The 20,551-nt window shown below is 46.3% G+C and overlaps 1 protein-coding gene across 1 annotated transcript; it reads right to left on the bottom strand.

Moving 5' to 3' along the window:
- Window positions 1–6,236: 6,236 nt before the first annotated feature.
- On the bottom strand, window positions 6,237–19,122 carry LOC119920342 (interferon-induced protein with tetratricopeptide repeats 5-like). Its single transcript, XM_038740855.1, has 2 exons — window positions 19,026–19,122; window positions 6,237–9,291 (listed from the first exon to the last, which is right to left on the bottom strand). Exons 1-2 carry the CDS (start codon window positions 19,028–19,030, stop codon window positions 7,845–7,847), a joined length of 1,452 nt encoding a protein of 483 aa, XP_038596783.1. The 5' UTR covers window positions 19,031–19,122; the 3' UTR covers window positions 6,237–7,844.
- Between the last annotated feature and the right edge of the window lie 1,429 nt (window positions 19,123–20,551).

The following is a 20,551-nucleotide window of genomic DNA, read 5'->3' as shown; positions in this document are numbered from 1 at the left end:
AGGATGGAGGGAAAATTTGGGCAAGGGGTCGGTTGTAAGATAGACAAGATTGGGGTACAGAGAGAAGGTTAGTGTTAGAGGAGTGAAGTGGGTTGATTGGGTTGTAGTAAGAGGTGAGTGAGGTAAGATGGGAAGGACACCATTGATTGAGTGCCTGGAAGCTGATGATAAAGAGTTTCTGTTAGGAGCGGAGGTGGTTGGGCAACCATTGGAGGTTTTTGATGAGAGGGCATGGTATGGTCTGAATGGATTTTAAGAAAATGATCTAGGCAGCATTGTGAAATATGGACTGGGGAGAAGAGAGACAGGAGACAGGGAGGTCAGCAAGGAGGCTGCTGTAATAGTCAAGGCAGGAAATAGGAGGAGAACCAAGAGAGGACTGCGTTGGTGAAGCCAAAATTAGGTAGTGTTTCCAGGAGAATGTGGTGGCCAACAGTGTTGAAGCAGCAGAGAAGGATAGAAGCCAATGAATTTGGCAAGAAGTGGGTTTGAAAGCAGTGGAGAAGGAGCCATTGGAAAGTGAGCAGTTGAAGATAGCAGGGAGGGAAGGAAGAAGAGGGCAAGTGTTTTGATAAGGTGCAAGAGGGTAGTGTCATAGGCACAGGCTGGGAGTGTCAATTTTGAAAGGAGATCCCCTCTTGAGATACTGCTGGGAAAAATAGGAGAATCAAAAAGCGGACAGGATAAGGAAGGAACTGGAGAAGAGCAAAGGAGAGTTTAGGAAGACCAGGCTAAATGGTTTCAATTTTTTTGATGAGAAATATAGCAAGGTCATTAAAGGCAAGAGATGGGAGTGGGGTGGAGGAGTACATATGTACAAGTAAAATAAATAGAGTAATAAATCTGTACAAATATATATACAAGTGCTGTGGGGAGGGGAAGGAGGTAGGGTGGGGGGATGGGGAGGGGGAGAGGAAAAAGGGGGCTCAGTCTGGGAAGGTCTCCTGGAGGAGGTGAGCTCTCAGTAGGGCTTTGAAGGGAGGAAGAGAGCTAGCTTAGTGGATGCGTGGAGGGAGGGCATTCCAGGTCAGGGGGATGATGTGGGCCGGGGTCGATGGCGGGACAGGAGAGAATGAGTTACAGTGAGGAGGTTAGTGGCAGAGGAGCGGAGGGTGTCGGCTGGGCTGTAGAAGGAGAGAAGGAAGGTGAGGTAGGAGGGGGTGAGGTGATGGACTGCCTTGAAGCCGAGAGTGAGGAGTTTTTACATGATTCGTAGGTTGACTGGCGACCACTGGAGGTTTTTGAGGAGGGGAATAACATGCCCCGAGCATTTCTGCACAGAGATGATTCAGGCAGCAGAATGAAGTATAGACTGAAGTGGGGAGAGACAGGAGGATGAGAGATCAGAGAGGAGGCTGATGCAGTAATCCAGTCGGGATAGGATGAGAGATTGAACCAGCAAGGTAGCAGTTTGGATGGAGAGGAAAGGGTGGATCTTGACAATATCAAGCAGATATCAAGCATGTGTCTAAGTTAGTGAGTGGGGTGGTGGTGGGGAGCAGGAGGGGAGTTGAGTTGAAGAGTGAGAGGAAGCAGGCAGTAGAAAGGTTTTCAGGAACATTCACGTGGATGTTGAAATCCCCCAGGACCAGTGTTGGAATGGAGAAAAAGAGAAGGAAAAGGAGAAAGGGGTAGAAATGGTTCAGAAAGTTGGAGGTGGACTCTAGGTGGGCAGCAGGGACAGTAAATTAACAGTGATGAGTAATTAGAGTGGGAGGTAGAGGTGGATTGTGTGCATTTCCTCCTTCTTTACATTCGATAGAAGATCGCTATCCACAACTACTCTGGGGGCTGGGACGGGGTGAAGGGAGCAAATCAGGGTGATGCGGAAGGGATTGGGAGATGAGGAAAAGTGGGGCTTAGTCTGGGAAGGCCTCTTGGAGGAGATGTGTCTTCAATAAGGCTTTGAAGTCGGGGAGAGTAGTTGTCTGTCAGATTTGATGAGGGAGGGCATTCCAGGCCAGAGGCAGGATGAAAGCTAGGGCTCGGTATTGAAACAGGCAAGATGGAGGCACATAGCCCAAGAGGAGTGAAGTGAAAAGGCTGGGTTGTAGGAGAGAAGTGAGGTCGGGGGGTGGGGGGAGGGGGGCAAGGAGATGGAGTGCTTTAAAGACAATGGTGGGGAGTTTTTGTTTGACATGGAGATGGTTGGGCAACCACTGGAGGTTTTCAAGGAGCAGGGTGCCGTGTCCTGAACGTATTTGTAGAAAAATGATCTGGACAACCTCCATTCATTCATTCAATCATATTTATTGAGTGCTTACTGTGTGCAGAGCGCTGTACTAAGCACTTGGAAAGTATAATTTGATAAAAAATAGAGACAATCCCTACCCAATAATGAGTTCACTGTTTAGAAGGGGGGAGACAGATAACAAAACAAAACAAGTAGACAGGCATCAATAGCAGTGACATAAATAAATAGAATTATAGCTGTATATACATCATTAATAAAATAAATAGAATAATGATATGTACAGATATACACAAGTGCTGTGGGGCGGGGAGGGGGTAGAGCAGAGGGAGGGAGTCAGGGAGATGGGGAGGGGAGGAGGAGCAGAGGAAAAGGGGAGCTCAGTCTGGGAGTATCTCCTGGAGCGGGTGTGAGCTTTAAGTGGGGGTCGGGGGGAAGTATGTACTGAAGTGGGGAGAGACAGGAGGCTGGGGAGGTCAGAAAGAAGGCTGATAGAGTAATCCAAGCAGGGTAGGATGAGTGATTGCATTAACGTGATAGCTGTTTGGATGGAGAGGAAAGGGCAGATTTATGGAGAGGAAAGGGTGGATTTTAGCGATGCTGTGAAGGTGGGACCAACAGAATTTGGTGATGGTTTGAATATGTGGGCTGAATGAGAGAAAAGAGTCAAGGATATCACTAAGGTAATGGGCTTGTGAGACAGGAAGGATGGCGGTGCCATCTGCAGTGATGGGGAAGTCATGGGAAGGACAGAGTTTGAGTGGGAAGTTAAGGAGCTCTGTTTTGGACATGTTAAGTTTGAGGTGATGGGCGGACATCTACATAGAGCTGTCCTGAAGGCAGGAGGAGATGTGAGATTTTCCCAATGCTTAACAGTGTTAGGCACATAGTATGTGCTTGTTAAATACCATAATTGTTATCCAAAGCAGCATGCAGCGGGGTTTGAGTTTGTGGTCTCAGGGAAGCAGAATGGCCTAATGGATAAAGAACAGGCCTGGGAGCCAGAGGACCTGGGTTCTAAACCCTGTTCTGCCACCTGTCTGATGTGTGACCTTGGGCAAATCACAACTTCTCTGTGCCTCAGTTTCCTCAACTGCAAAATGGCGATTCAACGCCTACTCTCCCTCCAACTTAGACTGTGAGCCCCATGTAGGACAGAGACTGTTTCCAGCACTTAGAAGAGTGCTCGATACTTAGTGAGTGTTTAACAAATACCATTTTAAGAAAAGTATTTCTGAAATCACATCTCCTCCAGGAACCCTATCTCATTTGCTTCTCTTCTCCCCAGGACTTATCCTCCCAAATACCACCTCAGTACTTCTGTATCAACTAGGCACTTATGCATTCTGACCCATCTTTTTCATTTCTGTACATTTCAACTCACATATCAACCATGTAAAGCAATTCCTCATCTTCTTAACAATTTGTCTTTCCTCTTCTTTGATTTGTAAATTATTGTGTTTCTGCCTTCCCTGCTGGACTACTTGCTATGAGAAGCAGCGATCGTGTCTTATAATTCCGCCTGAGTTCTGCGTGTAGTAATCATTTAATAAATACAATTGACCGATTTATCGATAAGGCTCCACCCGCAGAGTGACTTCTGAAATAGACGGCAACCTCCAGTGACTGCAAACTCTATAAATGGTAGATTGCTCTAATCCATTCCCCAGGATTAATTCTTTGTCCCAAATTCTCAAGTCCATTATTCTCAGTTTTCATTCATTCAATAATATTTAGTGAGCAAATATTGTGTGCAGAGCACTGTACTAAGTGCTTGGTAGTGTACACTACAACAATAAACAGACACATTCCCTACCCACAATGGGCTCTCAGTCTAGAGGCGGGGAGACAGACAACAATATAAATAAATAAAATTGCAGATATGTACGTAAGTGCTGTGGGGCTGGGAGTGGGGAAGAGCAAAGGGAACAAGTCAGGGTGATGCAGAAGGGAGTGGAAGAATTGGAAAGGAGGGCTTAGTAAGGGAAGGCCTCTTGGAAGAGCTGTGCCTTTAGTAAGGCTTTGAAGGAGGGGAGAGTAATTGTCTGTCGGATTTGAGGAGGAAGGGCGGTCCAGGCCAGAGGCAGGATGTGGATGAGGGGTCAGTGGAGAGATAGATGAGATTGAGGTACAGTGAACAGATTGGAATTAGAGGAGTGAAGTGTGCGGGCTGGGTTGTAGTGGGACAGTAGCAAGGTAAGGTAGGAGGGGGCAAGGTGATTCTAAACTGTGAGCCCATTGTTGGGTAGAGATTGTCTCTATATGTTGCCGAATTGTATTTTCCAAGCACTTAGTACAGTACTCTGCACGCAGTGTGTGCAGTGTCGTGTGTGTGTGTGTGTGTGTGTGTGTGTGTGTGGCTAGGGTGGGTGCAGTGTCATGTAGGTATGTGTGCACCTGGCAGGGATGGGTGCAGTGTGTTGGGAGTGTGGTGTGTCTAATTATTGTCTGTCTCCCCCTTCTAGACTGTGAGCCCGTTGTTGGGTAGGGACCGTCTCTGTATGCTGCCGACTTGTACTTCCCAAGTGCTTAGTACAGTGCTCTGCACACAGTAAGTGATCAATAAATACGATTGAATGAATGAATGAATAAATGTGATTGATTGAATCAATGAATGAATTGAATGCTTTAAAGCCAATGGTAAGGAGTTTTTGTTTGATGCAGAGGTGGATGGGTAAACACTGGAGTTTCTTGAGGAGTGGGGAAATTTGTTCTAAACCTTTTTGTAGAAATGTTATCAGGACAGCAGAGTGAAGTGTAGACTAGAATGGGGAGAGACAGGAGGCTGGGAAGTCGGCGAGGAGGCTGATGCATTAATCAAGGCGGGATAGGATAAGTGATTATCTAAATGTGATAGCAGTTTGGATGGAGAGGAAAGGGCAGATTTTAGTGATGTTTTGAAAGGTGAACCCACAGGATTTCCTGATAGGTTGAATATGGGGGTTGAATGAGAGAGAGGAGTCCAGGATAACACCAAGGTTATGGGCTTGTGAGGCAAGATAGATGGTGGTACCATTTACAGTGATGGGAAAGTCAGGGGAAGGACAGGGTTTGGGTGGAAAGATAAGGAGTTCTGTTTTGGACATGGTATGCTCGAGGTGGTGGGAGGACATCCAAGTAGAGATGTCTTGAAGGCAGGAGGAAGACTGCAGAGAGGGAGGGCTGGGAATGTAGATTTAGGTATCATATGCCTAGAGGTGGTAGTTGAAGCCATGGGAGCAAATGAGTTTTCCAAGGGAGTAGCTGTAGATGGAGAATAGAAAAGGACTCAGACCCAGAACTGAACTTTGAAGGACCCCCACAGTTAGTGGGTGAGAGGCGGAGGAGGAGCTCGTGAAAGAGACTGAGCTGCCAGACAGATAAGAGGAGAAACAGGAGAGGATCATCATCATCCTCATTCTGGCAGCCTCAGCCTAGTCTGAGAAGCAACATGGCCTAGTGGATAGAGCATGGCCCTGGGAGTCAGAAAAATCTGGGTTCTAATCCCTGCTCCACCCCTGGCCTGCTGTGTGACCTTGGGGAAGTCACTTCACTTCTTTGTGCCTCGGTTTCTCATTTGTAAAATGGAGTCCCATGTGGGACATGGACTGTGTCCAACCTGATTAGCTTGTATTTACCCCAGAGTTTAGGATAGTGCCTGGCACGTACTAAGCACTTAACAAATACCAATTAAAAAAAATACTCCCACATGTACTTACATAGTTTGTCCCGGGTGATACAAGCCCGTGGCATCAGCGCTGTACATGGTTACCATGGGTAATGGCCCTGGGAGAAAGATAGAGACCAGGTGACTCTGGGTGCAGGTCCTAGGTCACCCCAGTGGGCCTGAAGAATGTAAGACAGAAGGCTAGGTCCACAAAGAAAAATGTGAGGCAGAAGGCCAGGATTGCAAATAGGATGTCGGGTGGGAGGCCAGGGGTAAGATGGAAATCCAGGCTTGTGAAATAGGTGAAAGATCAGCTGCTGGAGAAAAGATACAGACCAACCAATGGATCAAGCAATAGCATTTATTGAGCACTTACTGTGTGCAGAGCACTATACTAAACACGTGAGCAAGTACAATACAACAGAATTGGTGGGCACATTCCCATCAGTATCAGTATTATTATTATTAGCGTTATTAGTGAGAGGAAATGGAGTCACTAAGATGGGAGACACAGAAGTAAGGGGGCACTGAAAGCCTCTAGTTGAAACAGATTGAGGCCAGGTGATGGAGGTCCCAAGGATTAATGTGGGGCTTCAGCCAACCACCCTTAAAGCTACATGACTCTCCATGCCCTATTTCTCTGGGAAGAATAGGAAACACCTCAGAAAGGTCTATGGCACTCCATGTCATGGCAGAGATGGGACAAAGGGATATGAGTTTGAAATAATGAGATCATTTAATCTGCATCGAGTCTGTTCACTGGAAGGTGCACCCAAAGGAAAGGGGAGAACTTAGCAACAACAGTTATTCTTGTGCCAACCATGGGGTTTAGAGTCTTTGCTATGGAGGTGCACATAATGGGAGCTCTCTGCCACTGGGAATAGGTGTTCCCATACCAGTAGAGAAAAACCTCAGGCCTGGATCTTCCTGAACCCCAGAACCTTGGCATTCCTGCCTTCTATGTTCATTTCAGGTCCTGACGAACCCGAGTAACCTAGCAACTGTATTCACTACCTTCACTCAGGGCAGACAATCTCGGTTTTTGTCCCCTGTGGACAGAACCTGAAATGAAGGGCTCTCAGTCACTTGGCGCTATCATCTGAAAATGATGGAGCCATCAGCTCTCTGGTGACTCCCAGCTCCACCTTGATTCTGCTTCTTACAACTCCCTGGGCCCTCCGTGGATCTGCTTGGTTTTCTCCAAGTTTCCTCCTTTTGTTAATGGACATTTCTGATGACTTTATGTTCAATTTCTAATATTTAGCAGGCCAGTGTGGAATTCTTTGAAGTTTATTTCTCTTTTTTTTAGACAAAAGGTAGACTATTTCTTCCGAACACTCATTTATGCACAGGCTCGCACACACACACACGCTTACACACACATGCATGTGCGCGCGCACACACACACACACACACACTCTTATACCTCCTACATACAAATATACACATCCATCAAATAATAGCTATCAATAGTGCATATTAAGCACTTACCTTCCACTGAGCACTCCCCTCAGTGTTTGGGAGAGTACAATAGTGACTTGACAATTCCTGCCCTCAAGGAGCTTATAGTTAGGGAAGGAGATAAACACTAAAACAGATTACAAGGAAGGAGAACAAATATCTTCCACTTAAGTAGTTTATCCTATTATTCAAAGTTCCTTCAGCCAAATCCCCTGTCTGATCCTAAAAGGAATGATGAAGACCAAAGGGGCATGGCAATCTCTTTCAAAATACTTAAACTCTTTTAGTACAAACTCACAAGCTTTGGAAAATGCTGCCATTTTCCTCTATGGGAAAGAAGTATGAATGAGTCACTGACCAAGACCCGTAGAAAAGTTAACAGGGGAAGAGAGTGTCTAGCTTGCTGTTGAGCTGTTCATCACTAAAGATGAAAACATCGTGAGTTTAATTCATTGGAAAGATAACACTAACCACACTTGTATTTAGACAAGAACTATAAGGAAGGTGTTCATGTGGGACATGGGTTGATTGAGCAAAGGCCGAGGCTTATATTTTGAGCTGCAGCTGACACAAAGCACTGGAGTATTCGTCGTTAGCAGGATCCAGCTTCAGGGCTTTCTGGTAGCAGTCAATTGCCGCCCTCCTTTCTCCCTTCAGCTGGTGAACGAACCCGAGGAGACCCAGACTCTCCGAATCCGATGCATTTTGTTGCAGTCGCTTTGTGGCTATTTTCTGTACCACATTCTTTAGGCTTTCTCTCACATGTGATTCTTTTTCTACTTTTAAGCCTTTCACATAATAAGTAAGGGCACTGTCTTCAGATTTCATGCAAAACATTTGAAAGTGACCATATTCCAAATTGATTTTTTGTTTTTCTAAATCTGTAACTTTCTCTAATTGACAAGCATTCTTATAAACATCTTCTGCTTTTTCATATTGACCTCCCTCGATGTACATGTTGGCAAGGTCTATACATGCATATATGAATGTTGGTTTCTGTTCTACGGCCAGTGAATAATAAAATATGGCAGATCTAACTAATTCCTGCACCTTCTCTTTATTTGCTCCTTGCGGCTTGTTTTTTGTGGCTTTCTTTATTTCAATCATTTGTGCCCTGTAGCAAAGCCCCATCTGATGGTTTAGGAAGGCAGAATTTGGTGTAATCTGCAAGGCCTTCTGTAAAAGTTCCAGAGATGTATCGAGACAGCCCTTCCTTCTGTAGAATTTGGCTGCATAGCGGAGGACGTAAGGTGATGATGAGTGTTTAACTAAGGACTCTTGGATGTACTTTTCTCCTTCAGCTTCCTGGTGTATGTCCTGAAGCTTCAAGGCAAGAAGCATCTTGATGTATGGGTCACCTGGACTCAGCCTGACTGCCTGCCTCAGAGGCTCTAGGGAGAAACGTTTATTAGAACGGCCTTGTCTGTCAAAGTCATCTAGACGATACACCGTGATGGCAAAGCCAGAATTAAACTCCGGGTTGTTGGGGTCTTGTTCCAGAGCCTTTTCAAAACACACCTTAGCCCTTTCATAATATTTCCCTCCAAATTTTAATAGCGCCCACCCTTCTTCACAGAAGATTTCCGGCCGCTCCACCTTGTAGCGGTGGGGGCTTGAAAGCTTGCTGCACATTCTCTCTATCCTGTCTACATAGTTCTGAGCTTTGGCAAGATTGCCCATGTGGTAATGCACCCAGGCATAGTTTCCCCAGGTAACCAGTTGTCGAGTTTCAGCTTCTTTTATGCACTTGTTCCGGATTTCCTCTTCTGCATTTCTCAAGCTTTCGAAGGCTTCCTCATTTTGGCCTTTTAAGTGCTTGGCATAAGCCAAGAGGTTGTGTGCAGTAAATTTGGATTTTGTGATGAGAAACTCAATCTGATCACAGATTCTATCTTCCAAATCTTCGAGGGGGATGTCATCCTTCTGTAAATCCCACGTGAAATGGCAGGTCAGTTGCTGCAGAACGGTCTGTAAGGAATTCTGGGTCTTCTCACTGCGGTGGTTAAAAATGATAACACTTAGAAGATGCACCCAACAGGTTCCTACTGTGTAAATGATTCAACCGGTTCTTTTAAATGAGTATGGATCATTCATTGGTGCCCATTTATTACTAAAATGTATTAAATAACAGTTCCCCCTTTGGGACATTTTTATTGTCTTCAGGCCCAGCAACACCAGCAAGGGTGGAGGAGAGAAGATGGAGAGCAGTGTGGGGAGAGCAGTCACTTTGCTTCTCCAGCATTTTATACAGGGCAAGAACCTGCAGCACCACCTTCAAAGTCTAGCTGATTCCCCTGCTGACCTCGAACACAGGGATACCTAGAGAAGAGTACATGAGTGCTAATTGCCAAAAGTGCATTTAACTGAACCCCAGATGTGCCCTTGAGGGCAGGGAACCTGTCAGTTTATTGTTATATTGTTCTCTCACAAGCACTTAGTACAGTGCTCTGGGGACAGTAAGTGCTCAGTAAATAGGACTGAGCTGAATTGCCTAGTCTCCCTTATCTGATTGTCCTCCACCCAGCTGAAGGGGTTTATTTGTGTATGACCTGTTCCTGAACAGAATCTTCTGATTACAGTCCTCTAGACTGTAAGCTCCTTGTGGCCAAGGAATGCTCTATTTAGTGTTACACAGTAGGCTTGCTTAGTAGGGTGCTCGGCATACAGTAAGCGCTCAATAAATATGACTGACTGTTTCCCGCAGGCTTGATCGGATTCCTTTGAATCGTCTGCCAGTCAGTCATTAGCCAGTCTGAGGAGGGTAATTTCTATTATTTGTTTGAAGGCATTTGTTAAGCACTTACTGTGTGTCAAGGACTGCTTGCTTCAGTTTATCAAATACGGTGAAGGGAAGAACTTGTGTCTGGTGGCTAGGGAGAGGTAAAAGCCTAAGGAGGATGATAGCTCATTGTTTTGTAAACTGTTCCTTCCCATTTCTATAATGCTTCCAGCTGTTTTTCATGATTGGAAGGTGTGGTTTTCATCCACTATAATGTTGTCCTATTGTACTTCTGCATTTATCTTAAAGAGTTAATGCACAGACACAACTTTTGAGAGGATCATAGACACTGGTGGAATCAAATTCTAAGCAAAGCTTATAAGTTGGGGATGCTTATTGCGCCAGAAGAAATATTCCTCTGCAGTGGAACAAAGGTCTGACTCTGGGGTGGAGGTGGTTATGATTCCTGGTTCAGCACTTAGGCTGCTGGCTGCCTCTCAGGAATTTTTTCATGGAAAGTACATTCAGTGCTGCCCCAGACATTTCTTCTGGCTGCCCCAGACATTTCTTCTATCTCTACCCTGTCCTTGTTCCCTACATTCAGCACACCCTCTGCCCAATTCCCAGGCTAACATGTTTCCGAGTCAGAGTTCTGGAAGGGAGAAGGGATAAGCATTTTCATGGAAATTGCACTATTCCAGGGAGTGTCTCACTCAAAACTACCTTGTGGGGAGGGGAGGGGCAGGGAAAGGAGCTGGCAAAAAAGCTTGTTGAGTGGGAGACTAAGGAGTGGAGGGTTAAGCTATGCAGAAGATGAGAGGAAGAAGCCCCTTCCTTCCTCTCCCCCTCGTCCCCCTCTCCATCCCCCCATCTTACCTCCTTCCCTTCCCCACAGCACCTGTATATATGTATACATGTTTGTACATATATATATATATATGCTTGTACATATTTGTACATATATGTTTGCACGTATGTTTGTACATATTTGTTACTCTATTTATTTATTTATTTTACATGTACGTATCTATTCTATTTATTTTATTTTGTTAGTACGTTTGGTTCTGTTCTCTGTATCCCCCTTTTAGACTGTGAGCCCACCAGTGGGTAGGGACTGTCTCTATATGTTGCCAACTTGTACTTCCCAAGCGCTCAGTACAGTGCTCTGCCCACAGTAAGCGCTCAATAAATACGATTGATGATGATGATGATGAGAAGCTCTCCCCTCTCCCACAACCCCCGCCTCCCAACTCTAGCTGTAACCATGTGCTCCGCACCCGTAAGGATCCCGAAGCTGCCCATCCTCCCGACAGGAGCCGGGGTCTCCACTCAGGCCCTTGAGGCTGGGGTCGGCCTCCCCCGTTCACCCTCCGGTCCTCGTCCTGCCTCGGCCCAGCTGCAGCCCCTTGGGTGAAAACCCTGGCCGGCCACCCCGCCTGGGCCACGACCCGGCTTGCCATGCCTGGCGGCCCCCTCTCAGGGACGGGCCAGGTCACCGGGGTGGCGGATCTACGCTGAGGCCCAGAGGAACCAGGGCTGGTGTCACTCATTAAACAACCAACTGTGACATTCCCCGGCCACAATAGCATTTATTGAGCACTTACTGTGTGCAGAGCACTATACTAAACACTTGAGCAAGTACAATACAACAGAATTGGTAGGCACATTCCCATCATCATCAGTATTATTATTATTATTGTTATTAGTGAGAGGAAATGGAGTCACTAAATGGGAGACAAAGAGCTTCCAGTCTACATTCCTCTGCCCCTCCTCCCCCTCACCTTACCTCCTTCCCCTCCCCACAGCACCTGTATATATACGTTTGTACGTATTTATTACTCTATTTATTTATTTTATTTGTACCTATTTATTCTATTTATTTTATTTTGTTAATATGCTTTGTTTTGTTGTCCGTCTCCCCCTTCTAGACCATGAGCCCGCTGTTGGGTAGGGACCGTCTCTATATGTTGCCAACTTGGACTTCCCAAGTGCTTAGTACAGTGCTCTGCACGCAGTAAGCACTCAATAAATACGATTGATGATGATGATGATGATGCTCTGCATGCAGTAAGCGCTCAATAAATACGATTGAATGAATGAATGAATGAATGAAAGAACAAAGTAATTTAGGAGTTTGTCCCCAAAGCGTGGACTCTAGACATGCTCAACTGGTGAGGTGGCATGGCAAATGTGCCCAAGGGCAAGTGGCCCAGGTCACCCGAGTGTGTGGACAGTCATGAGCTGAGACTGTGGCAGCCCTCAGCATTTCCAGTGCTAAGCGCTTAGTACAGTGCTCTGCACACAGTAAGAGCTCAATAAATACGATTGATGATTTCCATGTCTGGTGAAGGGAACCGAGACCAAGCTTGGGTTCCTTTGGAGCTGCTTGGCAAAGGTCAGTGGGACAGGGGATGCCCATGCTGAGACCAGCCCGAGTTGGGATGGGGAACTCAGGGGTCAGGAAGCGTTGGAGCCATGAGTGTCTAACTACTCAAAGTGGCTTGCCCCGACGAGAACAAAGGAACAAATATAGACGATTGTAGCTATCTATAGCCATGTGCTAGCTATAAAGAACTAAATAATAATAATATTAGTATTATTATAATACTTGTTAATCGTTTACTATGTGCCAGGCAGTGTTCTAAGGACTGAGGTAGATAATAATAATAATAATAATAATAATAATAGCACTTACTATGTTTAAAGCACTGTTACAAGTGCTGGGGAGGTTACAAGGTGATCAGGTTGTCCCAGGGGGGCTCATAATTTTAATCCCTATTTTACAGATGAGGTAACTGAGGCACGGAGAAGGTAAGTGACTTGCCCAAAGTCACACAGCTGACAATTGGCGGAGCCAGGATCGCACCAGGTGGGATGTGGGTCACGTGGGCCAGGGCCAGGAGGACGGGGGCATTCATTCATTCAATCGCATTTTTTTAAATGGCATTTATTAAGCGCTTACTATGTGCAATGCACTGTTCTAAGCACTGGGGAGGTTACAGGGTGATCAGGTTGTCCCACAGGGGGCTCACTGTCTTAATCCCCACTTTACAGATGAGGGAACTGAGGCACAGAGAAGTGAAGTGACTTGCCCAAAGTCACACAGCAGGTACCTGTCTACACGTTTTGTTTTGTTGTCTGTCTCCCCTTCTAATAATAATCGTGGTGGTATTTGTTAAGCGCTTACTATGTGCTAAGTGCTGGAATAGATACAATGTGATCAAGTTGTCCCACATGGGGCCCTCAATCTTCATCCCCATTTTACAGATGAGGGAACTGAGGCCCAGAGAAGTGAAGTGGCTGGCCCAAGGTCACACACAGCAGGCAAGTGGTGGAGCGGGGATTAGAACCCACATCCTCTGACTCCCAAGCCTGGGCTCTTTATACCACGCTGCTTCTCTCATTTAATAATAATAATAATAATGACATTTGTTAAGTGCTTACTAAGTGCCAAGCACTGTTCTAAACTCTGGGATAGGTACAAGGTACCTGCCTACATGTTTTGCTGTCTGTCTCCCCCTTCCAATAATAATTCTGATAATAATCATGATGGTATTTAAGTGCTTACTATGTGCAAAGCACCGTTCTAGGCGCTGGGGAGGACACAAGGTGATCAGGTTGTCCCACAGGGGGCTCACAGTTTTAATCCCTATTTTACAGGTGAGGTAACTGAGGCCCAGAGAAGTGAAGTGACTTGCCCAAAGTCACACAGCTGACAGTTGGCGGAGCCGGGATTTGAACCTGTGACCTCTGACTCCAAAGCCCGGGCTCTTTCCACTGAGCCACGCTGCTTCTCCCTTCTAGGCTGTGAGCCGCTGTTGGGTAGGGACCGTCCCTATCTGTTGCCGATTTGTACTTCCCAAGTGCTTAGTACAGTGCTCTGCACACAGTAAGCGCTCAATAAATACCGTTGAATGAATGAATCTACAATTCTATTTATATCGATGCTACTGATGCCTAGTTACTTGTTTTGTCTGTCTCCCCCTTCTAGACTGTGAGCCCGTTGTTGGGTAGGGACCGTCTCTATCTGTTGCCGGCTTGTACTTCCCAAGCGCTTAGTACAGTGCTCTGCACATTGCACTCAATACAATTGAATGAGTGAATGCAAGGTGATCAGATTGTCCCACCTGGGGCTCCCAGTCTTCATCCCCATTTTACAGATGAGGTCACTGAGGCCCAGAGAAGTGAAGCGACTTGCCCAAAGTCACACAGCTGACGAGCGGCAGAGCCGGGATTAGAACCCATGACCTCTGACTCCCAAGCCCGGGCTCTTTCCGCTGAGCCACGCTGCTTTATTGAGCACTTACTGTGTGCGGAGCACTGGACTAAGAGCTTGGGAAGTACACATCGGCGACACATAGAGACGGTCCCTACCCAACAGCGGGCTCACAGGCTAGAAGGGGGAGACAGACAACAAAACAAAACATGGAGACGGGTGTCACAACTGTCAGAATAAATAGAATTATAGCCATATGCACATCATTAATACCAACTTGTACTTCCCAAGCGCTTAGTACAGTGCTCTGCACACAGTAAGTGCTCAATAAATACGATTGATGATGATGATTAATACAATAGAGTAATAAATATGTACAAATACGCACAAAGTGCTGTGGGGAGGGGAATGGGGTAGAGCTGGGCTGGGGCGGGGGGTGATGAGGAGGAGGAGGAGAGGAAAAAGGGGGCTCAGTCTGGGAAGGCCTCCTGGAGGAGGTGAGCCCTCAGTAGGGCTTTGAAGGGAGGAAGAGAGCTAGTTTGGCAGCTATGAAGAGGGAGGGCATTCCAGGCCAGAGGTGGGGACCGTCTCTATATGTTGCCAACTTGTACTTCCCAAGCGCTTAGTACAGTGCTCTGCACACAGTAAATACGATTGAATGAATGAATGACGTGGGCCAGGGGTCAACCATGAGGGTTGAGGGAGACGGGGCAGGAGGAGGACGGGCTAATAATTATAATAACTGCGGCATTTATTAAGCGCTTACTATGCGCCGGGCACTCTACTAAGCGCTGGGGTGGGTATGAGCCCCTTAAATTGGGCCCAATCCCCGCCCCACATGAGGCTCCCAGTCTCCATCCCCATTCTACAGGTGATGACGATGGCATTCGTTAAGCGCTTACTGTGTGACAAGCACCGTTGAAAGCACTGGGGGAGATCCAAGGTCATCGGGTTGTCCCACGTGGGGCTCACAGACTCAATCCCCATTTTAAAGACGAGGTAACTGAGGCACAGAGAAGTGAAGTGACTTGCCCGAAGGCACACAGCTGACAAGTAGCGGAGCCGGGATTGGCATCCACGATCTCCGACTCCCAGGCCTGGGGTCTTCAAGTTGGGCACGGTCCTTGTCCCACTTGGGGCGCACAGTCTCAATCCCCATTTTACAGAAGAGGGACCCGAGGCCCAGAGAAGTGCCACGACTTGCCCAAGGTCACACAGCAGACAAGCCACTGAGCAGGGATTAATAATGATGGTATTTGTAAAGTGCTTACTATGTGCCAAGCGCTGTTCTAAGCTCTGGGGTGAACACAAGGTAATCAGGTTGTGCCATGAGGGGCTTACAGCCTTAATCCCTGTTTTACAGATGAGCTAACTGAGGCACAGAGAAGTTAAGTGACTTGCCCAGAGTCACACAGCCAACAAGTGGCAGAGCCTAGGATTAGAATCCATGACCTCTGACTCCCAGGACCAGGCTCTGTCCACTCCACCATCGGGTTGACGGAGACGTGGTAGGTGGAGGAGGGCAACCACGCTGGTCGTCGTCTATCTCCCCCAAATGATCGTATTTATTGAGCACCTGCTGGGTGCAGAACACTTTATTAGGCACCTGTCAGAGTACCATATGACAGAGGTGGTAGACACGTTCCCTGCCCACAACGAGCTGAGAGTCTAGAGGCGGAGACGGCCTTGGATATAAATAAATTATGGATATGTGTACTTAAGTGCTGTGAGGCTGAGGGAGGGGAGAATAAGGGGAGCAAACCCAACTGTAGGGACGACACAGAAGGAGAGGCGGCTCAGAGAAAACAAAATAAGAGCTTAACTCAGCTCTCGATTCAGAATAAATGCTCTACAAAGAAGCAGCGTGGCTCAGTGGAAAGAGCATGGGCTTTGGAGTCAGAGATCATGGGTTCAAATCCCGGCTCCTCCAATTGTCAGCTGTGTGACTGTGGGCAAGTCACTTAACTTCTCTGTGCCTCAGTTACCTCTTTTGTAAAATGGGGATAAAGACTGTGAGTCCCTTATGGGACAACCTGATCACTTTGTCACCTCCCCAGTGCTTAGAATAGTGCTTTGCACACAGTAAGCGCTTAATAAATGCCATATGTATAATGTATAAATTTATGTATAAATGCCATATGTATGTATATATGTTTGTATGTATTTATTACTCTATTTTACTTGTACATATTTATTCTATTTATTTTATTCTGTTAATATGTTTTGTTTTGTTCTCTGTCTCCCCCTTCTAGACTGTGAGCCCGCTGTTGGGTAGGGACCGTCTCTATATGTTGCCAAATTGTACTTCCCAAGCGCTTAGTAAAGTGCTCCGCACACAGTAAGCGCTCAACAAATACAATTGAATGAATGAATGAACCCATAACGTCTGACTCCAAAGTCTGTGCTCTTTCCACTGAGCCATGCTAGACACAATCCATGTCCCATATGGGGCTCACGGTTTTAAGGGAACTTAAATGACAGCAGACAAGCAGCAGAGCCGGTATTAGAACCCAGATCCTTCTGACTCCCAGGCTTGTATGCTACCCAGTAAGCCATGCTGCTTCTTCACTGTCTCCCTGACTCTGGTGCTCTTTAACTTCAAGCTTTTTGCTGGGTAATCCTAAATTCATTTCTCTTATTTCTAACAGATCTTCAACAGCACATCCAAATGTATTTATTGAATGCTTACTGTTTTCAGAACAATGTACTAAGTGCTTGAAAAGTACAAGTCGGCAACATATAGACATGGTCCCTACCCATCAACGGATTCACAGTCTAGAAGGGGGAGACAGACAACAAAACAAAACAAGTAGACAGGTGTCAAAAACATCAGAATAAATAGAATTATAGCTAAATGCATATTATTAACAAAATAGAGTAGTACATGCACACAAGTAAATAAAGTAATAAATATGTACAAATATATGCAAGTGCTGTGGGGAGGGGGAGGAGGTAGGGTGGGGGGGCGATGGGGAGGGGAGGAAGAGAGGAAAGGGGGGGCTCAGTCTGGGAAGACCTCCTGGGGGAGGTGAGCTCTCAGTAGGGCTTTGAAGGGAGGAAGAGAGCTAGCTTGGCAGACGTATGGAGGGAGGGCATTCCAGGCCAGGGGAAGGATGTGGGCCAGAGGTCGACGGTGGGACAGGTGAGAACGAGGCACAATGAGGGGGTTAGTGGCAGAGGAGCGGAGGGTGCGGGCTGGGCTGGAGAAGGAGAGAAGGGGGGTGAGGTTGGAGGGGGTGAGGCGATGGACAGTCTTGAAGTCGAGAGTGAGGAGTTTTTGCCTGATGCGTAGGTTGACAGGCAACCACTGGAGATTTTTGAGGAGGGGAGTGACAAGCCCAGAGCATTTCTATGCAAAGATAATCCGGGCAGCAAAGTGCAGTATAGACTGAAGAGGGGAGAGACAGGAGGAGGGGAGATCAGAAAGGAAGCTGACGCAGTAATCTAGTCAGGATAGGATGAGAGATTGAACCAGCAAAGTAGCGGTTTGGATGGAGAGGAAAGGGCGGATCTTGGCGATGGTTGTTCACTAGTTGGAGCATCACTGTACCAGCGGTCCTCCTCTGATTGGTTTCCTCCTGGCAGGATGGGATTGGTGGACAAACCTGCCTGTCGAGTATTGTCCACAATCTTACTTGTGGGAAAATGTGTCTGTGGAATCCTGTGCACCAGTGTGGAGATGAGAACAGTTTGGAAGCAAAAACAGCCTAGCTTTTGGGGAGCTGAGGAGGCCTTTCGGTAGCCAAAAAACAAACTGGAAAAAGGGCCACTAAGTACTTTGTTTCGCAGATCTCCCCGCTACTACCGGGTCCATGCCCTTTCTGTGGGAGCAGCAGAAACTGTGAGAGGCCAGAGGAGTTAGGGAAGATGATGAGCGGTCAGGAGAGAGTGTGAATTGAACTGCACTTGCTGCCGCTTGTCCTAGACTGGAGCCCAGCTCCATCCCCGGGCTCAGGGAGCCAGGGGCTGGATAGAAGCATGTCTGGAGCCCAAGAATAGGGGAGTTGGGGTGCCTATGTAGGAGAGGAAAAGCAAATCCCCTGGGGAATGTGGGGTGCACAGAATCACCTCCCTGCCTGGGAAATGGCTCTAAGTCTTCATTCAAATCATGACCACTCTTTCAGCTGGCAACAGAGTGGAAGATTGGGAAACACTGCATTAACAACATGTCCTTATCAGGAGGGAGGGGGAGAGGGGAAACAGTTGAAAAACAACTCAGCTCATCATCTGACTGGTGAGGAGAGAAGCAGAGTGGGACTTGTGTTTCCAACAGATCAAATTGTGTATAGGATGTTGACAATACTACTCTGAAAAGGAGTCTGCTGTGCATATTTCAGAGGAATGCTCTTCCCAGACAGCAGCTGATTAGCTGCGGTGCAGAGCTTGAATTTATCTGAATGATATTTAGCTCAATAGCACTGACTATTTGAATCAGTGGTAAACGTTCATTATGCACAAGGAGATTTTTCCATTGACTTTATCAAACAATAGAATTTATTGAGCTCTTCCTCTGTGCAGACCACTGTACCATGCACTTGGGAGAATACAACAAAATGCCTGAGCACATATTCAGTCAGAACACGATTCAATTCAATATTCAAAAAAGTGAGCCGAGCATTTTTGCAACTGCTCTGCATCTCAAAGCCAAACATATCTGCCTTTCAAAGTAAAAGAATCAAATCCAAGGGGTAGGAAAGTTGTTCAAGAATTTGAATAAAAGAAAATTATTTAGTTGGAGAAGCCAGATAAAATCAATGAAGCTGCAGGAGAGAGAAGCAAAATAAAGATTTACCTCATAGTTCTTGTTTGTCAGCAGTTACCAAATCACTCAATTTCAGGAAATCTAGGCTGCTTTTCCTCCCGAAAGCTGGCTCAGCAAGTTGGTTGACTACTCAGAGTAACTTGGCTTTATATATAACAAAAGGATCAGCTGATTCCTTCATATTTCTAGTACCAATGAGGGAAATGGAAAGTGAAACTGTTTCATAGTTCGGCATCACACTCTAGGAAATAGAAACTTGCAACTTACAACTTACTGGGTGATTCTAGGAGAATAGTTATGCATGGAAGTGAAAGATCTCAAAGATCTGGGAATAAGATTAATAAGCTTTATTATTTTGTTCAGCTGAGGGCTGAACTACATTTTTGTAAGGCGGGATGACCCCATAGTTAGAGAATAAGGAGGTCCAATTTCCTGGAACTTTGACCAACGAATAATTTTGGGAAGGCAACTGAGTTTTCTTTCTTTACTGTGAATCTCAGGAGGTTGAACATTTGATTGGTGATTACAGGATCTCTTGGTAATAGCCTCTACTGATCACCTGGAGAAATAACTCTTCTTCAGTCACTTCAGAAGGGTTTACCCAGGTTCCTTTTCTCTCGGTCTCTCCATCTCTGTGTCTCTCTGTTTCTCTCTCTGTCTCTCTCTCTATTTCTCTTTCTCTCTGCCCCTCAGCCATGATGATGGGGCTCTAATCAATCCTGCAAATCAGCTTGGGGAAGGACTTGACTGGTTGCAGCTGTGACTTTTGAAGCTTAGAAATCCTCGTCCTTAGACTATGAATCCAGTGAGGAACAGGGACTGCATCTGATCTGATAGTCTAGTATCTACCCCAGCGATTAGCATAGTATTTGGTACATAATAAGCAATTAACAAATACCACAGTTTTTATTTGGGGAGCCTTTTGATCTGAGCTGTGATGAGTCTGAAATCTGAAATGCTTCTCATATTTCTCTTTTGTATTTTTGTTTTGTTACCGAAAAGTAGGGTGCAAAATAGGTTAACCACTGTAAACTGGCCACAGGGTTCGAGAACCCAAGGTGGTGATGCAGATAGGAAAAATGCCTCGGAGACATGAGTATAGATAGAGCAGTAAAGGAGGAAGGTTGACTACCTGCCCGTTCACCTCCTCAGAGAGGTACGAGTGGTAAGCAGCCCTGATCCCATTCCCACCGTTTCTTTTATTGAGTTACAGCAACGTGGGAGTGAGCAATGGGAACTTCAGGGAACCAATTAGGACTGAAAGGATGTTACAAATTCTCATTAGTCTCGGTTCTCACAGCCTTGTACTGGATGGTGTTATCTGCCCTATGACCTTGCATAGACAGGTGTTACTTGTTACTGGCCTTGAAGACATTCTGCTGTTGAGCCTTGCAGAAAATATAAAAAGGAGTTGCTCTCGGCCCACACAGAATGGAGTCAGTCACGCCCAAGTCCACTGGCGGACAACAGTTTGACTTCTGTATACATCTGGCACCATCTGCACCCCCTCAACCTTCCTCTTCCTCCTCTTTCTTAGAATATGAGTCTTCTGGGGG

Source organism: Tachyglossus aculeatus, chromosome 2 (assembly GCF_015852505.1).
Source record: "Tachyglossus aculeatus isolate mTacAcu1 chromosome 2, mTacAcu1.pri, whole genome shotgun sequence".
NCBI classification, from domain to species: domain Eukaryota; kingdom Metazoa; phylum Chordata; class Mammalia; order Monotremata; family Tachyglossidae; genus Tachyglossus; species Tachyglossus aculeatus.
This window is presented reverse-complemented; position numbering and strand designations above follow the sequence as displayed.